General features: G+C 42.9%; 1 protein-coding gene across 1 annotated transcript in view; it reads left to right on the forward strand.

Moving 5' to 3' along the window:
* The window catches only part of LOC114907918 (IQ domain-containing protein F2-like), a 91962-nt gene that overhangs the window by 15276 nt on the left and 53709 nt on the right, over positions 1–22977 (forward strand). The window contains 1 exon segment of the mRNA XM_029244029.1: positions 18699–18979. Within this exon segment, the coding sequence (XP_029099862.1) occupies positions 18903–18979 (77 nt within the window). The 5' untranslated portion in view covers positions 18699–18902.

A 22977-nucleotide genomic window follows, 5' to 3' on the forward strand; every position in this document is an offset into this window, starting at 1 on the left:
GCCTGAATAATATTCCAATGTATATATATGTGTGTGTGTGTGTATGTGTGCGCGCGTACATCTTCTTTATATATATCATTTTCTTTTTTTTTATTTTATATTGGAGCATAGCTGACTGACAATGCTGTGATAGTTTCAGGTCCACAGCAAAGGGACTCAGCCATACATATACAGGTATCCATTCTCCCCTAGACTCCCCTCCTATCCAGGCTGCCACATAACATTGAGCAGAGTTTCCTGTGCTGTAGGGAACAACAAGGACAGTAGGTCCTTGTTGGTTATCTATTTTATTTTATTTATTTATTTATTTATTTTAAAAACCAGTTTGCTGTTTATTTTTATTTATTTATTTATTTTTTGGCTGTGTTGGGTCTTCGTTGCTGCGTGCGGGCTTTCTCTAGTTGCGGCAGAGTGGGGGTTACTCTTCGTTGCGGTGTGCAGGCTTCTCATTGCGGTGGCTTCTCTTGTTGCAGAGAGTGGGCTTCTAGGTGTGCGGGCTTCAGTAGTTGCAGCATGCGGGCTCAGTAGTTGTGGCTTGCCAGCTCTAGAGAACAGGCTCAGTACTTGTGGCGCAGGGGCTTAGTTGCTGTGTAGCATGTGGGATCTTCCCAGACCAAGGATCGAACCCGTGTCCCCTGCATTGGCAGGCAGATTCTTAACCACTGCACCACCAGGGAAGTCTCTGGTTATCTAATATAGCAGTGTGTACATGTCGATCCCAACTCCGTAACTATCCCTTCCCGCATCCTTCCCCCCCTGGTAGCCATAAGTTCTGTCTCTAAGTCTGTGAGTCTGTTTCTGTTTTGTAAATAAGTTCATTTGTATCATTTCTTTGTAGATTCTACATGTAAGTGATATCATACGTGTATGTGTAATTTTCTTTATCCATTCATCTGTTAATGGATATTTAGGTTATGTGTATATCTCAGTTATTGTGAATAATGCTGCAGTGAACATGGGAGTGCAGATATCTCTTTGAGACCCTGGCTTCAGTTCCTTTAGATTATATACCCAGGAGTGGGATTTCTGGATCAAATGTTAATTCTATTTTTAATTCTTTGAGGAAACTTCATAGTGTTTTCCGTAGTGGCTGCACCAATTTACATTCCCACCAGCAGTGCACAGGGGTTCCCTTTTCTTACATCTTTGCCAGAATTTATTATCTTGTGTTTTTGATAATAGCCACTCCAACAGATGTGAGGTGCTATCTCATCGTGGCTTTGACTTGAATTTACCTGAGAGCCATATGCAGCAATGTCCAGCACATCAGTATACTTCATCACTGGGCTTGTTGCCTTCATGGATGCTCTTGCTCTTTTTGTGTTTTTTTCTAGGCAGAGACAGAATTTCTTGCCACCCTTCTCAGCCCCAGGGTCTCTCTCTGGAACAACCTGGATTCTTCTTTTTAACAATCAGTCCTTGCTCAAAGTTAAGGGAAGTTAGCAGGACACTGACTTGGAGCCAGGACCCCTGAGTGGTAACCCCTCTCCAAGGGTATATCACCTTGTTCTTTGAGTTTGGGCTTCCTGTTCTTTTTATTTTTTGCATGTTAGATCTGGAGGATGCCATATGAGTTTCAGGAATTTCCTTGTGCCAGACTTCATAATTTCAGGTCACATCCCTTCCCTCTAGATTCCACCCATGTAGTGGCCCTCCTGCTCTTTTATGGCTAACCCTGCCAGTCCCACGCCAAGGCTTGTGGCTTCCTATATGCTGCCACCTCTTCACCCAGAAGACTTTGGGCCTTTCTTATCTTTTCTCTAACTTCTCTCTTCTTGATCCTCACCCGTTTACTCTTATTCCCTAACCATGTATTTCTAGTCCAGGTTTTCCATATACAGCTCCTTCTAATCCCTAGTCTTATCCTCCTCTCCCCCTCCTTGTTAACACGTTGGTGATTCTTCTTCCCACCATTCATTCTCCATCTCTCATCCAGAAACTACCCTCCCCCTAGTCTGGAAAGGGGAGGATAAGAGGGAGCAAGAGAACAGTGTCAGGCTCTGGATATGGAAGACTCTGGATCCAACAAAAAGACCAGATTCTCTGCCCTGGGATACCAAGGGTTCATATTTACATAGTTAAGATTCTATTTATTCCTGTGGAGCTCCCATGTGTCTTTTGCTTCTGTTTTAATAAATACACTTACCTACTCCTGCTGCCATAGGATTGTATCTTTGATGTCTTCAGTTTTAATACATTGGCCACTTTTCTGTTCTTATTACGTGGATGAGTAGAAGATGTGGCATTTTATTCCTTGTGGCTTCCTATCCTATCTCAGGACTTATGAAGGCACATGATACCCCAAGTCTTGTGGAAACCACCAGAGTGGATCTGGCTATGGCTCTGGATGACAGCCAACACTCATGTGGTTGCTGAGAGTCCTGGCACTGGTAGGAAGGGAGAGGTGAGTTACAAGATCATAATCATTACTGTGACATAGGGTGTTTTTTTTTGTTTTTTTTTTTTGTGTGTGTGTTACATGGGCCTCTCACTGTTGCGGCCTCTCCCATTGCGGAGCACAGGCTCCGGACGCGCAGGCTCAGCGGCCATGGCTCACGGGCCCAGCCGCTCCGCGGCATGTGGGATCTTCCCGGACCGGGGCACGAACCCGCGTCCCCTGCATCGGCAGGCAGACTCTCAACCACTGCGCCACCAGGGAAGCCCGACATAGGGGGTTTTATACCTACCACACAGCTGTGTCTTCTATAACAAGTGCCATGGAGCAGGTTGTGACAGCTGTCCACTCCACATCCATCAGAGATAGAGCAGAGCCCAGGATGGAAATATAGGGTCTCTGAGTCCCATCCACACCAGGATTCTCTTCTTTTGTAGCCCATCTATAATCCTTCCCTGTTACCAGCTACTTAGAAGAGCAGGGATATTGGTGCCACATATCCTCTCTCAGGCCTTATTAGGTTCAGGCCTTTTCTGTCTCCTCTTGCTCTGGGTTTCACAACTTGCATCTGTTCCTTCCTCCTTCTGTGGCTACCAGCACCCTCTAAGTCTGTGTCCTTGTATTTGTACAATAAATTAATGACTTTTGTTTTCTGGATTTTGTACACTGCTATGTTGGGGGTCCTCAGGAGCATCCCCAGGTTTAGTGATTCCCTAGGATTCATATGATTCCACATACAGATGTAACTGTGGCTAAGATTTATTCCAGTAAAATGATATAGGCAAAATCAGCAAAGGAAAAAGACAAAGTAGGTGAAGTCTAGAGGAGACCAGATGTAAGCTTCTAAGAGTGCTCTCCTATTAGAGTCAACACAGGAAGTGTTTGATTCCTCCAACAATGACTTATGACAACACATATGCCAGGGAGGATAACTTGAATCTAGGAGCTTAGGGTTTTATTGGGGTTCAGACACATAGGCACCCTCTGGATAGCATATACCAAAATTCCAGAGCCCCATAAGAAAAGCAGGTATTCAGCATAAACTACATTGCCTGTACAAACAGTTTAGATGAAGTAAATGACCTTATCAGGTAGGGAATCGTAGGAATACTGTCAAAATCTGAATTCCTTGACACCAGTGAATGGCTGACTTTTCAAGCATGCCTTCCTAAGGATAAGATTCTCAGGCCTGCTATGTTAACTCTCTTCTGCACAACTGGGAATAAAAAGATAGCAACCTAGGGGACATGTCAAACTTATAGTGTTCATATAGCATATATCCCAAGACTTTGGGTTATTAGTCCCCTTGATATAGTAACAGGACCTAAGACTTCTACTTGCTTGTTTAATCACCATATGGATGGTGCTTCCATTGCCTTCCAGAGGAAGTGAAACCATACCAAGATTATATGTAACTCAGCTAGTTCAGGTGGAGGGATAAGTCCTGCAAGGACTTCCTTGCTTACCATGTTCTCCTGGACTTTTATGTGCTCAGCATAAAAGTGGTGTTACATCATGGCAGTGATGAAGTAGTCATAGGAGGTTTTTACTGTTTCCATTAGCTTCAAGGAGTGTCACAAAAGGTAACATGCATGATGAGAGACCATTCCAGGGATCAAGGAGAGGGTAGATAAGTCCTGGGGATCAAAGTAATGGAATTGTAGAAAGACTGGCATCCCAGAAACCTGAACTGGATGGGATGCTTCTCCAGAACTCAGGACTTTGTGGACCTGACCTCTTGGGCTCCTGTGGTTTTCTCTGCTTCTGTTACCTTCTCCTCCTGTCAACTAACTAGTGTCCTCATCTTCTCTCTATGGGCCTTCTCTATTTCATAGCTTTTGTTTTCTCCAAATGTTCATGTTCTGTTCTCTATCTGATGGACTCTAAGACATGTGAAGCCTCAGCACATGTTCAATGATTCGCTCCCTGTTTACTGTCAAATTCTAGCTCATGAGACTCTGACTGATTCAGATCTTCCTTGTTGGGCAGATGTTTTTCATGCCATGCCATCTCATAATGGATCAGGTTTTATGGACTCTGATTGACATGAGAAATATAGCACAGAATGTAGATGCTCTGGGATATTTCTATCTGCAGGGTCTATTGACCAAAATATATCTATTAAAAACAGTTATGGATCTGGCCAAATTGAGTTTTAAAATGATGTACATTAGGTTAATAGGTTTCCAGAAATCTAGTGGCCTAGGAATCCTGATCAGTCTCCATGCTGAAAACAATTTAAAATGTTGAATAAAATTTAAAAACTATATTTTAAAAGCATTGATAGTATGGCAAGATGTAAAAGAATACTGAAACTCAAAACCAAATCAAAGATGGGAGTTCAGAGAGTAACTGGAGTTCTAAAGTTTCCTTTTTGTCTTGAGGACATTTGCTAAAGTATGTGAATTTGAGCTCTGGTTGTCACAGCATTACAGGGATCAGGGGACAAGAAGACATGCCCAAGGTGGGAAGTCAAATAGGAGATCCTCTCCCATATATCTGGGACCCCCCAAATACCATTCCTCCGCCTCCAGCCCTTGAACATGGCAGAGAACATTTCTTGAGTAGATTTTTGGGACTGTATAGAGGAAGAAAAATAGCTCCTGAGGATTTAAAACCAAAGACATCCCTTTTGCAGGTTTTCAGCCAACCTCTTGCAGGTTTTCAGCCAAAATTCACACTACATAGATTATCCAAAAACATGCAAGCTGAGATTTTAGTTTGCAGTCCTTCTGGACTAATTGTCTGCCCAACCATCTGAGAGGAAAACCAAAATCCTCTCTGTAGGAACCTATATTCATCCCAGGAATCAAGTAATTCTCACAGGTAAAATGAGCAGATCACATTTTAAAAACCCTACCAAACATACAAGGAAAGAAGGCACCATGAGAGTGAGAATTAGCAGGAATGGATCTGCAGAGACTTAAGATATTGATATGGTCAAGCACAGAAATGAAGTAACTATTGCAATATTTTGAAATAAGTGAAAAACAAATATAAAACATTCATCAGGAAACAAGAAATTATGCATAATAATCAAGCAAATTTAGAAAAGCCAAATAAAACTTACAGAAATGAAATACAATAACTAGAATAAAAAATTAATGATAAGATTTATGGTTTCCAGTCCATCATGTGAGGACTTTAGAAGTCTTCACTCCATCATAACAAGTAAAAAACTGAACAAACTAAAAAATCAAAAACTCTTCTTATTCTGTCAGAGAAGTAAGGTCACAGGGCAAACCATTGCCCACCAAATTGAAGATACAGATAGATGGATACAGAGAATCATAACTTATCAGAGCAGAAGCCTCCATGGGAACCAGTGTAAGTGTAGGAAAACCTGACATATAATTGAGGAATTGCTGGAGGTTCAGTGTGGACAAGCATGAGAGATAAAAACACCAGGGGGCCCTAGCCATAGTGGAGCTCTCACATTTTGTGAGTTTAATCTCCAGAAACTCTACCAGGCCCTCACAGTGAATATCAGAGAAATATACCCTTGTGCTTCTGACAGGGGGAGGGGAAATAAATCATTTTGAAGTATGCAAGAGCATTCTGTTTCCTTAACAAGGCCTGTCCTCGGGAGAAACTATTTTTACCAGAGCCTAACCTGCTGGCATTACATCACAGTCTAACCTACAAGGGGGAAGAGAAATACTCAACTCTGGTTGGCTCTGCTAACACATGTGGGAAGAGAAATACACAACTCCAGTCCCTCCAGCCAATCTGTTCCATGCAAGGAGGAAAAAACTTAGAAGCACTGGTGAACTTTACAGTCCAGGGACACAGCATCACCAAAAGACTGGGACATAATCACAGAACTATAGAATGCTTTACCTCCCTCCACACCTTACCACTACATTACTAAAGGCCTATTTACCACAATTGCTTTCACGTCTGTCTTTCAAAAAAAAATTACAAGGCATACTAAAAGGCAAAAACAAATAAAAAAACAAAGAAACAACAACAAAAAACAGTTTGAAGAGACTAAACAAGCATCAGAACCAGAGCCAGATATGGCAGGAATGTTGGAATTATCAGACCAAGAATTTAAAAAAATATATTATTAATATGCTGTTGGCTTTAATGAAAAAACATCCAAGACAGATGGATAATGTAAACAGAAAGATGGAAATTCTAAGAAAAAATTAAAAAAAGAAATTCTAGGCTTCTGGGCTGGTGAACACATGAAGATTCTGAGAGAGTGGTACCTGAAGAGAAAGCTCCACTCTCCATCCCCCTACCTTACCCTGTGCATCTCTTCCATCTGACAGTTCCTGAATTATATCCTTTTATAATACAGCAGTAATCTAATAAGTAAAAAAAGAAAGAAAGAAAGAAAGAAATTCTACACATAAAAAAAATTGCAACAGAAATGAAGAATGCCTTTGATGGATTCATCAGCAGAATGGACATGGCTGAGGAAAGAGTTTCTGAACTTAGGATATGATAATAGACTTTCCAAACTAAAAAGCAAAGAGAAAAAGTCTGAAAAGAAAAAAACCCAGAAAATTCAAAAATGGTGGGACAACTACAAAAAGTGTAAGATACGCATAATGGGAATGCCAGAAGGAGAAGGAACAGAAGCCATGTTTGAAGGAATAATGTCTGATAATTGCCCCAAACTAATGTCAGATACCACATTAATGTCATCATTACACATACTATGGTCATTAAAAACACAATAAAGGAATACTTTGGACAACTCTGTGCTCCCAGATTTGAACCTAGATGAAACAAACCAATTCCTTAAAAGACGCAATCTGCCAAAACACACAGAGGAAGAAATAGATAATCTGGTAGGTCCATATCTATTATTTAAATTGAGTCAATAATTAATAACTTTCTAAAATATGAAGTACTAGGCTCAAATGGGTTCACTGGTGAGTTCTACCAAACATTTAAAAAAGAAATTATATCAATACTCTATAATTTCTTCAGATAGAAACAGATGGAATACTTCCTAACTCATTCTATGAGACCAGCATTACCCTAATACCAAAGCCAAAGACATTATAAGAAATGAAAACTATAGACCAACATTTCTCCCAAACATAGATGTAAAAATTCTCAACAAAATATTAACAAAATCAAATCTCACAGTGTAGGGGCTTCCCTGGTGGTTCAGTGATTAAGAATCCACCTGCCAATGAAGGGGACATGGGTTCAAGCCCTGGTCTGGGAAGATCCCACGTGCCGTGGAGCATCTAAGCCCATGCACTACAACTACCAAGCCTGTTCTCTAGAGCCTGCAAGGCACAACTACTGAGCCTGCGTGCCACAGCTACTGAAGCCCGTGTGCTTAGAGCCTGTGCTCTGCAACAAGAGAAGCCACAACAATGAGAAGCCTGTGCTCTGCAACGAAGAGTAGCCCCCGCTCACCGCAACTAGAGAAGGCCCATGCGCAGCAATGAAGACCCAACACAGCCAAAAATAAATAAATTAATTAATTTTAAAAAATCTCACAATGTATAAAAAGAATTGTACCACAATTCAGTGGAGTGTATTTCAGCTATGTAAGGGTGGTTCAAATTTTAAAATCAGTTAATGTAATTCATAACTTCAACAGGCGAAGGAAAAAAATCACATGATCATATCAAGATGTAGAAAAATACTTTGACAAAACCCAACATCCATGATGAAAAACTCTCAGCAAAATAGAAATAGAGGGGAACTTCTTCAACTAGATAAAGAACAGCTACAAAAAAACCACAGCCAACATCATACTTAATCAAACTCAAAGCTTTTCTGCTAAGATCAAGACCAAGATCACTGCTTTTCAACACCATTAGCTAAAGCAATAGGACAAGAAAAGGAAGGAAAGGTATACATACTGGGAAGGAAGAAATAAAACCGTTTTTGTTCTCAGGTGACATGATCATCTATGTAGAAAATCTGAAAGAATGAATACAACAGCTCCTGGAACTAAGTGATTATAGGAAGGTTGACGAATACAAAGTTAATATACAAAGGTCAATTGTTTTCCCACGTAAAAGCAATAAAAAAGAGGGATTTGACATTAAAAGAACATTACCGGGCTTCCCTGGTGGCGCAGTGGTTGAGAGTCCGCCGGCCGATGCAGGGGACACGGGTTCATGCCCCAGTCCAGGAAGATCCCACATGCTGCGGAGCGGCTAGGCCCGTGAGCCATGGCCGCTGAGCCTGCGTGTCCAGAGTCTGTGCTCCACAATGGGAGAGGCCACAACAGTGAGAGGCCTGCGTACCACAAAAACAAACAAACAAACAAAACATTACCATTTACACAGCATCCCCCAAAGTGAAATACTTGATATAATTCTAACCAAATATGTACAAGATCTATATGAGGAAAACTGTAAATCCCTGATGAAGATATAAACTATAATAACTAAATAAATGGAGAGAATATGTGTGTGAATAGAAAGATACAATATTGCAAGATGTTAGCTCTTCCCAGCTTGATCTACAGATTCAACACAATTCCAAACAAAATCCCAGAAAGTTGTTTTGTGGATATCCACAAACTGATTTTAAGTTTGTATGTAGAGTCGAAAGGCCCAAAATAGCCAAAACAATATTGTTTTTATTCATTCATCTGTCAATGGACACTTCAGTGGTTTCCATGTCTTGGCTGTTGTGAATAATGCTGCAATGAATATGGGGGTGCAGATATCTCTTTGAGATGAATATTTTATTTCCTTCCCAAATATATCCAAAAGTGGGACTGCTGGATCATACAGTAGTTCTCTTTTTAATTTTTTGAGGAAACTCCATACTGTTTTCCATTGTGGCTGTAACAATTTACATTCCCACTAACAGTGCACAAGGGTTCCCTTTTTTCCACATCCTCACCACCACTTGTTATTTCTTGTCCTTTTTTTTTGTTTTTTTTGCAGTACACGGGCCTCTCACTGTTGTGGCCTCTCCCGTTGCGGAGCACAGGCTCCGGATGCGCAGGCTCAGCAGCCATGGCTCACGGGCCCAGCCGCTCTGCGGCATGTGGGATCTCCCCGGCCCGGGGCACGAACCCGTGTCCCCTGCATCGGCAGGCGGACTTTCAACCACTGCGCCACCAGGGAAGCCCATTGTCTTTTTGATAATAGGCATTTTAATAGGTTTGAGGTGGTATCACACTGTGGTTTTGACTTGCATTTCCCTGATGACTAGTGATGTTGAATGCCTTTTCATGTACCTGATGGCCATTTGTATGTTTTCTTTGAAAAAATATCTATTAAGCCCTTGGTCCATTTTTAAATCAGGTTGCTTGGTTTTTATGCTATTGAGTTATGTGAGATCCATATATATACATATATATTTTTTTTTTTTTTTAAATAAGTTTATTTATTATATTTGGCTGTGTTGGGTCTTCGTTTCTGTGCAAGGGCTTTCTCCAGTTGCGGCGAGCGAGGGCCACTCTTCATCGCGGTGCACGGGCCTCTCACTGCCGCGGCCTCTCCTGCTGCGGAGCACAGGCTCCAGACGCGCAGGCTAGGTAGTTGTGGCTCACGGGCCCAGTTGCTCTGCGGCATGTGGGATCTTCCCGGACCAGGGCTCGAACTCCTGTCCTCCGCATTGGCAGGCAGACTACCAACCACTGTGCCACCAGGGAAGCCCCATATATATTTTTTATTGTTTGTATCCTTAGTATAGTTTCTTTTCTTTACACTTTACTAGTAATTTTTTTAAAAAATGAGAATGAGTGCTTAATTTTCATCATATGATTTTTTTCTCCTTTGAATTAATCAGTTACAATGATGGATTTTTCACTGTTGAACCATCATTGGTTTCCTGGCCTATTTTGTCATTATGTATACACATTTAAATATTGATGTTTGCGGAATTCCCTGGCGGTCCTGTGGTTAGGACTCTGCTTTCACTGCTGAGGGCCAGGGTTCAATCCCTGGTCGGGGAACAAAGATCCCACAATCCACATGGTGTGACAAAAAAATACAAACACAAACACAGACAAACAAATGAGGAAACAAAAATTGATGTTTGTAATTTGCTAATATTCTATTTAGGGTTTTAACAGTCCACCATTACGGACAGTGGTCTTAATTTACCTCTGGGGTTTTTTTAGGAGTTTTTTAAACTTTATTAAAATGTAATTGAGAAATAAAATTATACATTTTAATAATTTGATATATAATTACATTATGAAAGGATTCTTCCCATCTAGTTAGTTAACATATGTATATATATGGTGAGAACATTTAGGTTCTACTCTGTAAGCAAATTTCAATTTCAGTACAGTATTAGATCCTCAGAATACTTGTCTGTTTTTTTTTTTTTTACATCTTTATTGGAGTATAATTGCTTTACAATGGTGTGTTAGTTTCTGCTTTACAACAAAGTGAATCAGTCATACATATACATATGTCCCCATATCTCTTCCCTCTTGCGTCTCCCTCCCTCCCACCCTCCCTATCCCACCCCTCCAGGCGGTCACAAAGCACCGAGCTGACCTCCTTGTGCTATGCAGCTGCTTCCCACTAGCTATCTACGTTACGTTTGGTAGTGTATACATGTCCATGCCTCTCTCTCGCTTTGTCACAGCTTACCCTTCCCCCTCCCCATATCCTCAAGTCCATTCTCTAGTAGGTCTGTGTCTTTATTCCTGTCTTACCCCTAGGTTCTTCATGACATTTTTTTTCTTAAATTCCATATATATGTGTTAGCATACGGTATTTGTCTTTCTCTTTCTGACTTACTTCACTCTGTATGACAGACTCGAGGTCTATCCACCTCATTACAAATAGCTCAATTTCGTTTCTTTTTATGGCTGAGTAGTATTCTATTGTATATATGTGCCACATCTTCTTTATCCATTCATCCGATGATGGACACTTAGGTTGTTTCCATCTCCGGGCTATTGTAAATAGAGCTGCAATGAACATTTGGTACATGACTCTTTTTGAATTATGGTTTTCTCAGGGTATATGCCCAGTAGTGGGATTGCTGGGTCATATGGTAGTTGTATTTGTAGTTTTTTAAGGAACCTCCATACTGTTCTCCACAGTGGCTGTATCAATTTATATTCCCACCAACAGTGCAAGAGGGTTTCCTTTTCTCCACACCCTCTCCAGCATTTATTGTTTCTAGATTGTTTGATGATGGCCATTCTGACTGGTGTGAGATGATATCTCATTGTAGTTTTGATTTGCATTTCTCTAATGATTAATGAAGTTAAGCATTCTTTCATGTGTTTGTTGGCAGTCTGTATATCTGCTTTGGAGAAATGTCTGTTTACGTCTTCTGCCCATTTTTGGATTGGGTTGTTTGTTTTTTTGTTATTGAGCTGCATGAGCTGCTTATAAATTTTGGAGATTAATCCTTTGTCAGTTGCTTCATTTGCAAATATTTTCTCCCATTCTGAGGGTTGTCTTTTGGTCTTGTTTATGGTTTCCTTTGCTGTGCAAAAGCTTTTAAGTTTCATTAGGTCCCATTTGTTTATTTTTGTTTTTATTTCCATTTCTCTAGGAGGTGGGTCAAAAAGGATCTTGCTGTGATTTATGTCATAGAGTGTTCTGCCTATGTTTTCCTCTAAGAGTTTGATAGTTTCTGGCCTTACATTTAGGTCTTTAATCCATTTTGAGCTTATTTATGTGTATGGTGTTAGGGAGTGATCTAATCTCACACTTTTACATGTACCTGTCCAGTTTTCCCAGCACCACTTATTGAAGAGGCTGTCCTTTCTCCACTGTACATTCCTGCCTCCTTTATCGAAGATAAGGTGACCATATGTGCGTGGGTTTATCTCCGGGCTTTCTATCCTGTTCCATTGATCTATCTGTTTTTGTGCCAGTACCATACTGTCTTGATTACTGTAACTTCGTAGTATAGTCTGAAGTCAGGGAGCCTGATTCCTCCAGCTCCGTTTTTCGTTCTCAAGATTGCTTTGTCTATTTGGGGTCTTTTGTGTTTCCATAGAAATTGTGAAATTTTTTGTTCTAGTTCTGTGAAAAATACCAGTGGTAGTTTGATAGGGATTGCATTGAATCTGTAGATTGCTTTGGGTAGTAGAGTCATTTTCACAATGTTGATTCTTCCAATCCGAGAACATGGTATATCTCTCCATCTATTTGTATCATCTTTAATTTCTTTCATCAGTGTCTTATAATTTCCTGCATACAGGTCTTTTGTCTCCTTAGGTAGGTTTATTCCTAGATATTTTATTCTTTTTGTTGCAATGGTAAATGGGAGTGTTTTCTTGACTTCACTTTCAGATTTTTCATCATTAGTGTATAGGAATGCCAGAGATTTCTGTGCATAAATTTTTTATCCTGCTACTTTACCAAATTCATTGATTAGCTCTGGTAGTTTTCTGGTAGCATCTTTAGGATTCTCTATGTATAGTATCATGTCATCTGCAAACAGTGACAGCTTTACTTCTTCTTTTCTGATTTGGATTCCTTTTATTTCCTTTTCTTCTCTGATTGCTGTGGCTAAAACTTCCAAAACTATGTTGAATAGGAGTGGTGAGAGTGGGCAACCTTGTCTTCTTCCTGATCTTAGTGGAAATGCTTTCAGTTTTTCACCATTGAAGACGATGTTGGCTGTGGGTTTGTCATATATGGCCTTTATTATGTTGAGGAAAGTTCCCTCTATGCCTACTTTCTGCAGGGTTTTTATCATAAATGGGTGTTGAATTTTGTCGAAAGCTTTCTCTGCATCTATTGAGATGATCATATGGTTTTTCTCCTTCAATTTGTTAATATGGTGTATCACATTGATTGTTTTGCGTATATTGAAGAATCCTTGCATTCCTGGAATAAATCCCACTTGATCATGGTGTATGATCCTTTTAATGTGCTGTTGGATTCTGTTTGCTAGTATTTTGTTGAGGATTTTTGCATCTATGTTCATCAGTGATATTGGCCTGTAGTTTTCTTTCTTTGTGATGTCCTTTTCTGGTTTTGGTATCAAGGTGATGGTGGCCTTGTAGAATGAGTTTGGGACTGTTCCATCCTCTGCTATATTTTGGAAGAGTTTGAGAAGGATAGGTATTAGCTCTTCTCTAAATGTTTGATAGAATTCGCCTGTGAAGCCATCTGGTCCTGGGCTTTTGTTTGTCGGAAGATTTTTAATCACAGTTTCAATTTCAGTGCTTGTGATTGGTCTGTTCATATTTTCTATTTCTTCCTGATTCAGCCTTGGCAGGTTGTGCATTTCTAAGAATTTGTCCACTTCTTCCAGGTTGTCCATTTTATTGGCATAGAGTTGCTTGTAGTAATCTCTCATGATCTTTTGTATTTCTGCAGTGTCAGTTGTTACTTCTTTTTCATTTCGAATTCTATTGATTTGAGTCTTCTCCCTTTTTTTCTTGATGAGTCTGGCTAATAGTTTATCAATTTTGTTTATCTTCTCAAAGAACCAGCTTTTAGTTTTATTGATCTTTACTATCATTTCCTTCATTTCTTTTTCATTTATTTCTTATTTGATTTTTATGATTTCTTTCCTTCTGCTAACTTTGGGGTTTTTTTGTTCTCCTTTCTCTAATTGCTTTAGGTGCAAGGTTAGGTTGTTTATTCGAGATGTTTCCTGTTTCTTAAGGTAGGATTGTATTGCTATAAACTTCCCTCTTAGAACTGCTTTTGCTGCATCCCATAGATTTTGGGTCGTCGTGTTTCCATTGTCATTTGTTTCTAGGTATTTTTTGATTTCTTCAGTGATCACTTCGTTATTAAGTAGTGTATTGTTTAGCCTCCATGTGTTTGTATTTTTTACAGATCTTTTCCTGTAATTGATATCTAGTCTCATAGCGTTGTGGTCGGAAAAGATACTTGAAACAATTTCAATTTTCTTAAATTTACCAAGGCTTGACTTGTGACCCAAGATATGATCTATGCTGGAGAATGTTCCATGAGCAGTTGAGAAAAGTGTGTATTCTGTCTTTTTTGGATGGAATGTCCAATAAATATCAATTAAGTCCATCTTGTTTAATGTATCATTTAATGCTTGTGTTTCCTTACTTATTTTCATTTTGGATGATCTGTCCATTGGTGAAAGTGGGGTGTTAAAGTCCCCTACTATGAATGTGTTACTGTCGATCCCTTGATCATTATGTAGTGTCCTTCTTTGTGTCTTCTAATAGTCTTTATTTTAAAGTCTATTTTGTCTGATATGAGAATTGCTACTCCAGCTTTCTTTTGGTTTCCATTTGCATGGAGTATCTTTTTCCATCCCCTTAGTTTCAGTCTGTATGTGTCTCTAGGTCAGAAGTGGGTCTCTTGTAGACAGCAAATATATGGGTCTTGTTTTTGTATCCATTCAGCCAATCTGTGTCTTTTGGTGGGAGCATTTAGTCCATTTACATTTAAGGTAATAATCGATATGTATGTTCCTATTCCCATTTTCTTAATTGTTTTGGGTTTGTTATTGTAGGTCTTTTCCTTCTCTTGTGCTTCTTGCCTAGAGGAGTTCCTTTACCAGTTGTTGTAAAGCTGGTTTGGTGGTGCTGAACTCTCTCAGCTTTTGCTTGTCTGTAAAGGTTTTAAATTCTCCATCAAATCTGAATGAGATCCTTGCTGGGCAGAGTAATCTTGGCTGCAGGTTTTTCTCCTTCATCGCTTTAAATATGTCCTGCCAGTCCCTTCTGGCTTGCAGAGTTTCTGCTGAAAGATCAGCTGTTAACCTTATGGGGATTCCCTTGTGTGTTATTTGTTGTTTTTCCCTTGCTGCTTTTAATGTGTTTTCTTTGTATTTAATTTTTGACAGTTTGATTAATATGTGTCTGGCGTATTTCTCCTTGGATTTATCCTGTATGGGACTCTCTGTGCTTCCTGGACTTGATCAACTATTTCCTTTCCCATATTAGGGAAGTTTTCAACTATAATCTCTTCAAATATTTTCTCAGTCCCTTTCTTTTTCTCTTCTTCTTCTGGAACCCCTATAATTTGAACGTTGGTGTGTTTAATGTTGTCCCACAGGTCTCTGAGACTGTCCTCAGTTCTTTTCATTCTTTTTTCTTTATTCTGCTCTGCAGTAGTTATTTCCACTATTTTATCTTCCAGATCACTTATCCGTTCTTCTTCCTCAGTTATTCTGCTATTGATCCCATCTAGAGTATTTTTAATTTCATTTTTTGTGTCGTTCATCGTTGTTTGTTTCATCTTTAGTTCTTCTAGGTCCTTGTTAAATGTTTCTTGCATTTTGTCCATTCTATATCCAAGATTTTGGATCATCTTTACTATCATTATTCTGAATTCTTTTTCAGGTAGACTGCCTATTTCCTCTTCATTTGTTAGGTCTGGTGAGTTTTTATCTTGCTCCTTCATCTGCTGTGTGTTTTTCTGTCTTCTCATTTTGCTTATCTTACTGTGTTTGGGGTCTGCTTTCTGCAGGCTGCAGGTTCGTAGTTCCCATTGATTTTGGTGTCTGTCCCCAGTGGCTAAACTTGGTTCAGTGGGTTGTGTAGGCTTCCTGGTGGAGGGGACTAGTGCCTGTGTTCTGGTGGATGAGGCTGGATCTTGTCTTTCTGGTGGGCAGGTCCACATCTGGTGGTGTGTTTTGGGGTGTCTGTGGACTTATTATGATTTTAGGCAGCCTCTCTGCTAATGGGTGGGGTTGTGTTCCTGTCTTGCTAGTTGTTTGGCATAGGGTATTCAGCACTGTAGCTTGCTGGTCGTTGAGTGAAGCTGGGTGCTGGTGTTGAGATGGAGATCTCTGGGAGATTTTCGCCGTTTGATATTATTTGTAGCTGGGAGGTCTCTTGTGGACCAGTGTCCTGAAGTTGGCTGTCCCACCTCAGAGGCACAGCCCTGACTCCTGGCTGCCCCACCAAGAGCCTTTCATCCTCATGGCTCAGAATAAAAAGGAGAAAAAGTAGAAAGAAAGAATTAGAAGAAAGAAAGAGAGAGAGAGAGAGAAAGAAGGAGGGAAGGAACGAAAGAAAGAAGAAAGAAAGAAAGGAGGGAGGAAGGAAGGAGGGAAGAAGGAAAAAATGAAAGAAAAAGAAGATAAAGTAAAATAAAATAAAGATAAAATATAATAAAGTTATTAAAATAAAAAATAATTATTAGGGAAAATAAAACGGACGGATAGAACCCTAGGACAAATGGTGGACGCAAAGTTATACAGCATAAATCTTGCTCTCAAAGTCCACCTCCTCAATTTGGGCTGATTCGTTGTCTATTCATGTATTCCACAGACATCAAGTTGGTTGTGGAGCTTTAATCCGCTGCTTCTGAGGCTGCTGGGAGAGATTTCCCTTTCTCTTCTTTGTTCTCACAGCTCCCAGGGGCTCAGCTTTGGATTGGGCCCCGCCCCTGCGTGTAGGTCGCTGGAGGGCGTCTGTTCTTCGCTCAGACAGGACGGGGTTAAAGGAGCCGCTGATTCCGGGGGCTCTGGCTCACTCAGGCCGGGCGGGAGGGGCACGGAGTGCGGGGCGATCCTGCAGCGGCAGAGGCCGGCGTGACGTTGCACCAGCCTGAGGCGCGCCGTGCGTTCTCCTGGGGACGTTGTCCCTGGATCCTGGGACCCTGGCAGTGGCGGGCTGGACAGGCTCCCCGGAAGAGGGGTGTGGATAGTAGCCTGTGCTCGCACACAGGCTTCTTGGTGGCGGCAGCAGCAGCCTTAGCGTCTCATGCCCGTCTTTGGGGTCCGCGCTTTTAGCCGTAGCTCGCGTCCGTCTCTGGAGCTCCTTTAAGCAGCGCTCTTAATCCCCTCTCCTCGCGCACCAGGAAACAAAGAGGGAAGAAAAGGTCTCTTGCCTCTTCGGCAGGTCCAGACTTTTACCCGGACTCCCTCCCGGCTAGCCGTGGCGCACTAACCCCCTGCAGGCTGTGTTCACGCCGCCAACCCCAGTCCTCTCCCGGCGCTCCAACCGAAGCCGGAACCTCAGCTCCCAGCCCCACTCGCCCCGGCAGGTGAGCAGACAAGCCTCTCGGGCTGGTGAGTGCCGGTCGGCCTTGATCCTTTGTGCGGGAATCTCTCCGCTTTGCCCTCTGCACCCCTGTTGCTGTGCTCTCCTCCGCGGCTTCGAAGCTTTCCCTCTCCGCCACCTGCAGTCTCCGCCCGCGAAGGGTCTTCCTAGTGTGTGGAAACCTTTCCTCCTTCACAGCTCCCTCCCACTGGTGCAGGTCCCGTCCCTATCCTTTTGTCTCTGTTTATTCTTTTTTCTTTTGCCCTACTCAGGTACGTGGGGAGTTTCTTGCCTTTTGGGAGGTCTGAGGTCTTCTGCCAGCATTCAGTAGGTGTTATGTAGGAGTTGTTCCACGTGTAGATGTATTTCTCCTTGTCTGGGTTTGATAACAGTGCTATGCCAGCATCATAAAGATAGTTGGATAACTTTCTGCTCTTTCTATACTTTGGAATAGTTTATATTACTTGGAATGATCTGTTGTTTTATATTTTGCAGAACTTCATGGTGGCAAGACTGCCCATTGCCCTCAATACTCATTTTATCTTTTAAATGTAGGAGTGTGAGTTCCATATTCTTTCGTTCCATCAGGAGTTTTTTGTTTTTTTGGCCTCACCACGCGGCTTGCAGGATCTTAGTTCTCCGATCTGAACCCGTGCCCCCTGCAGTGGAAGCACGGAGTCCTAACCACTGGGCCACCACGGAGTTTCCTATCAGGACTTTTTTTTACAGCCAGAGCCACAAATCTCCTGGAGGAGGCAGTTGGGAGAATGGTTAAGAGCCTGGGTCCTGGAGTCGGGTGCCTGTGTTTGAGTCTGGTTCGTCATCCTTTTGCCCCTCTGAGCATTTGTTCTTCAGCTTCCTCCTTCCTGCTTCATCTGGTACCCATCTCCTCTTACTTTCCCTTTTCCAGAATTGTGGTCCTCTTTATCCTCTGACGGCCCTTGTTTCACTCTGTTCCCAATTGTGAGCTTTTTTGGTGAAGTTAATTGCTTTCTTTTCATTTTCCTTAGATCTTAGGAGAGAGGAGAGTAAATGTGTTTTTAAACAGCTAAATGTTCTCTTCTGCTTTATGTTTTTCTGTTGTTTTAGTTTCATTCTCCAGCTTTCTTTTATTTTAGATGTGTCCATTATAAAACATCATATGGTTGGATATTTTTAAAAACCTAATATGAGATTCTGTTAATAGATGAATTGTACCCATTTCCATTTAATACAGACTTATTCCCGTCTTTGGGTTTTCTATCCTGCTTTCTTATTTTTTTCCGTTTCATACTTCCATTGAATTGATGGAGATTTCTTCTTCATATTTTTTCTCTAACGTTTTAGGAGTTGTGGCTGAGGCTGCTGGTTGCCTGCCCCCCGTCCTCCATACCTACTCTCTATTCTATCATGTAAACGGCACCCTGACATGGGGCATACTGACTCGTTCACCAACATTCTTGTTCCCTCTCCTTTCAGGCATGTTGGAAGATTGTGTTTTCCTTCTCCTTGAAGTTAGACACAGCTGCATGGCTGTTGAGCCAATAAAAAGTGAGCAGAAGTGAAATAAGACACTTCCAAGTGGAAACCTACAACGCTGGTGCTCTTCTCTCCAGTCCTTCCTTCCCCTACTTCAAGGAGTGCAATCACAGGAGCTCATATCCACATGGAGGTGGTGTAAGCATGGAGCAGCCTGGAAGACTGAGCAAGCACCCGGAGGGACACCGCATGGAGAATTGCCTGGAGCCCCGCAGATTTGTGTGAGTGAGAAGTACATTTCCGTTAAGCCATTGAGATTTGGAAGTTTGCATCACAGCAGAATCTAGCCTCTTTGGTTACACCTGGCGGCAATGCGTGTCCTTGTAGCCGGGAAGGTCTGGTAACAGTTCTAGTCAATGAAATATAAGTGGAGGGGGCTGCGTGAGTGAGCCTTCTGGGAAAGGTCTTTAAAAGAAATGAAGTCAGCTGGCAGAAGTGTTTCTCTTTTTGCTCTTCATCTACTCTCCTGAAATGCAGACATGATGGCTGGAACTCTAGGAGTCATCCTAGAGTAAGAGGACTAGTCCCATCCTAGGAGTGCAGGGTGGAAACAGAGAAGATGGGACCTCCTGATATTATGCAGCTGCTGTACCTTGGCCTTGCCACTGCTGGGCTTTATTTATGGGAGAAGAAAACAAACTTTTGTTTAAGCCACTGGTTTTCAGGTTTCTATTCCTAAGAGCCCAGTACAATTCCCAACTGTTATGGAAGTTAAGTAATTTTCATTCTTCTGTTATTTATACTAAAGTTTTTTTTTATGTTTTTATTGTGGAAATGTTCAAACACATCCAAAATGAGACAGAGTAGACATCATTCCAGCTTCAACAATTATCAACTCATAGCCAAACATCTTTCATTGATACCTCCCACTTTCCCCTCCTGGGTTGGGTCTTGTGGGTGGTCCTGCCTGCTCTCCTGGAAACCATGTTGTCTTTAGCCCGCCCCCAATAGATAATCCTACTGTGTCCCCCACCCACAGACCTAAATCCACCTTCTATGATGCCCATGGTCCCTGCCTTGGCCTCAGGTGGTGAGGTCGCCACAGTCTGTGGCTTCTTGTCTCTGTCCTAGGCCTCTTTGGGACCACCAGTCCTTTTGGCATGTCTTACTTGTCCCATCTTGGGGGTCTAGGGACTCTTGGCTACTTCCCAGCCCCATACCGGGCTCAATGAGGGCAGCCCTTAGACCCACTACTTTGGTACCTTCCTTGGCTTTTTTGTTTGTTTTGTTTTTTGGCCACGCCACATGGTTTGCAGGATCTCAGTTCCCTGACCAGGGATTGAACCCGGGCCATGGCAGTGAAAGCCCAGAATCTGAAACACTAGGCCACCAAGGAACTCCCTCTTCCTTGGCTTTTACTACTTTTTGCCTCTGAACCATGCAGCGTCTCGCAGATTCCCCTGTGCCTACTGGAGTGACCTGAGGGGAGGGGCTAAGGGCAGGATCTGGCAGCAGGCTGCAGCAGTACCTAAGCCCCCTCACACTCCTCTGTCTCGGGGCAGTGAATGGGCTTTTGTCTCTTCCTGTGTGTCTGGAACTTTCTCTACCTGCCCTGTGCCCTACCCCCTTTTGCTGTCAGAATCTGTGGTCACCCTCTTTAAGGTCACACTCTATCCTAAGTTCTTTGTTCTGAAGATATGAAAGCCCAGTTTGGGAGTGCCCAGAAAACAAATTTTCTTCTCAACTCAGTCCAGCCCTTCTACATAATAAGCACTTATTTCCAGACTACTAATTTATGATGCACCTGAACAAATTTGATTTTTAGAAACAAAGCTGAACAAAGACCTCTTTACACCAGCAACATCCACCCGGCAAAATGGGAGTGGGTGGGGTAGTGGTCAGAACCAGTGTCCTTCGATAATGTGTGTGAATGTGTGTGAGTGATCCAGCGGGATGTTGGTCAGCCCACTCAAGCTGCCAGACATGCATGGCAGTGGCTGTGGGCATCTCATTTAGGGTTTGACATGTGGGAAAGAGAAAGAAGACAAGGCAGGATGGAGACCTTGGAGCAGTGGGATCAGATCTGAGGTTGGTGATGCATGAGGTAAGGGGCTAGAGAGCATGGGGTGGGCGTCTTGTGGCAAAGAGACTAGATGTAACCTGGGGACCTTTTCCAGGCCTGAAGGGGACCTGTAGGAGATGAGCCTTCACTTACTGAACTACCTTCTTAGGGACCCAGGAGGCTAGGCCCATCTGAGGGTCAGTTTATTTCTTTGTTGAACAGGCCTGGGTCACATATCTCTTGGGGCCATGATGTCACCTAGGGGAGGAGCATGAATGGGGATACCAAGTCCCCCAGAGTTCTCTTAGGCTCACTTCTGACTCAAAGCTGCAAGCATGCTCCTCCCATCCCCACTTCAGTGTTTCAGTGTATTCTCAGGAAGAGTTCCTTATGCAGCTCAGTTCTCAGTGATGGTGGGGAACAGAAAAGAGGATCTATGAGGTTCTGAGAGGTCTACCTCTAAGAAATCCCACATGTGGCCTCATCCCTGCTAAGGAGAGAAAGATGGCTCCACAAATCTAGGCAACTAGCCACAGACCTTGCTGCTAAAAGAGCTTCTCTCCTGACTCCTGTTCTATGCTTCATTCCTCTGCCTGGGGCTCTCTGATGCCCAGCATCCATGGGGTTAGACCATCCCTGGCTTCTCAAGACCCCTAATCTTTGAAGGGACTCTTGCAGGTGGTGGTGAAGACTTTGGATGAAACTTGGCTTTCTTGGGCTGCCCCAGCGTCTCCATTGTTCACACCTGTGTGGTGCCATCTTCCTGGGATTCCCCTCTACCTGGGACAAGAGGCCCAGCCTACTTTCCCCCAACAGCCTCTCCCCATCTCAGGCCCAGCTCTCAGGAGGAGCTGCATCTTCCTGCTTCCAAAGGTTTTTGACCCAAAGCAGCTCTGCCTCTAGATCCACATTTTACTTTGCATTCTTAGCTCATCAGAGAGCAGAAAGCCTTGATTACCTTGAGCCCACTGAGCGTTCAGCTTGGAATTCTGCACGACTGTCCCCAGGTGGGACCACACAGGCTGATTGGCGGGCATATAATCCAGGCTGGGAAGGACTTAACTCAGCGGTTTTCAAATTGTGGCTGCACATTGAACTCCAGTGCCTAGGCCACTTCCCAGCCAATTAAAGCAGAATCTCTGGGTGGGCCCAGGCATCAGTATTTTTTTGTGTGTGTTTTAGAGTATTCCAATGCCCAATGTAGGTTGTGAATCAGAGAGTTAAATTCTTGCCAGCACAGGTTTTAAACACCTCTCACTGCAGGGGTGGGCGCCTAATGGGCTGGTCACACAGAATTCCTGTCATGTTCAGTTTGCAGACCTAACCAGTTTCCTACCACTCACTGCTGCCAGTATGGGAGGAGAGAGCTGTGGCCAAAGCTCCTAAAAGGGATCCCTTGGAAGAGTGAGGAACCTAGCTGCATCATTGTCACCTGCAGCTACTGGAGGTGATGGATATTGAACTGAACCCTGAATTCTCACATCTGTCACAGCGCTTCTAGGGACACCCTGCCCTGAATCCCAAACACACACACACACACACAATAGGCCCTGTGGTGAGGGAAAACCTTACCCAGTTGCAAGGCCCATGAAGACCTCTGACTTCTGTACACCTCCCCAGCTGGTCTTCCCATCCCTTGCAAGGCCACCCATCGCAAAATTCTGGGGAGGGCCATGGACCTCAGACTTCTGGGCTGCAGGTTCAGACAAACATTATATCTGACACAGGGTGAGAGTGAGGGATCTTGGGCATGGATGACAAAGCAGAGAATGAGAGATCATGTTCAGAGATGGTTGAGACATAAATGCCAAGAGATAATGAGAGACTCAGCAAAGCAGAGTTCCATCAGTACCCACTTGAGGCAGGCCCAGCAGAGGGTGTGGTAGTTTGCGGGAGGGTTGGGGAAGAGAGGGAAGCTTGAGGGGAGGCTGGCACAGCTGCTTCTGAGGATGTGGTAGGATTTAGAGGCTGCGTCCCCAAGCTAATGACCTCCAATGGCAGAGGGACAGCCATCCCCCCCTGCCCACCCCTAATCCTCCTCTGCTTGTTTACCCACTCCAATCCCCAGGCTCTCTCTCCCCTCCTCAACCCCATGCGTGGTTCTCCTAGGAAGTGGCCAGCACAGGGAAGGGAAGCCTTGTCTCTCAGCCCCTGGGGAGGGAGGCAGCAGGCACAGCTGCAGCATCTCAGCTCCTGTGCTGGCCTTCCCCAGGGGCT

Source organism: Monodon monoceros, unplaced genomic scaffold (assembly GCF_005190385.1).
Source record: "Monodon monoceros isolate NGI ecotype Baffin Bay Population unplaced genomic scaffold, NGI_Narwhal_1 Super_Scaffold_3, whole genome shotgun sequence".
Taxonomy (NCBI): Eukaryota; Metazoa; Chordata; class Mammalia; order Artiodactyla; family Monodontidae; genus Monodon; species Monodon monoceros.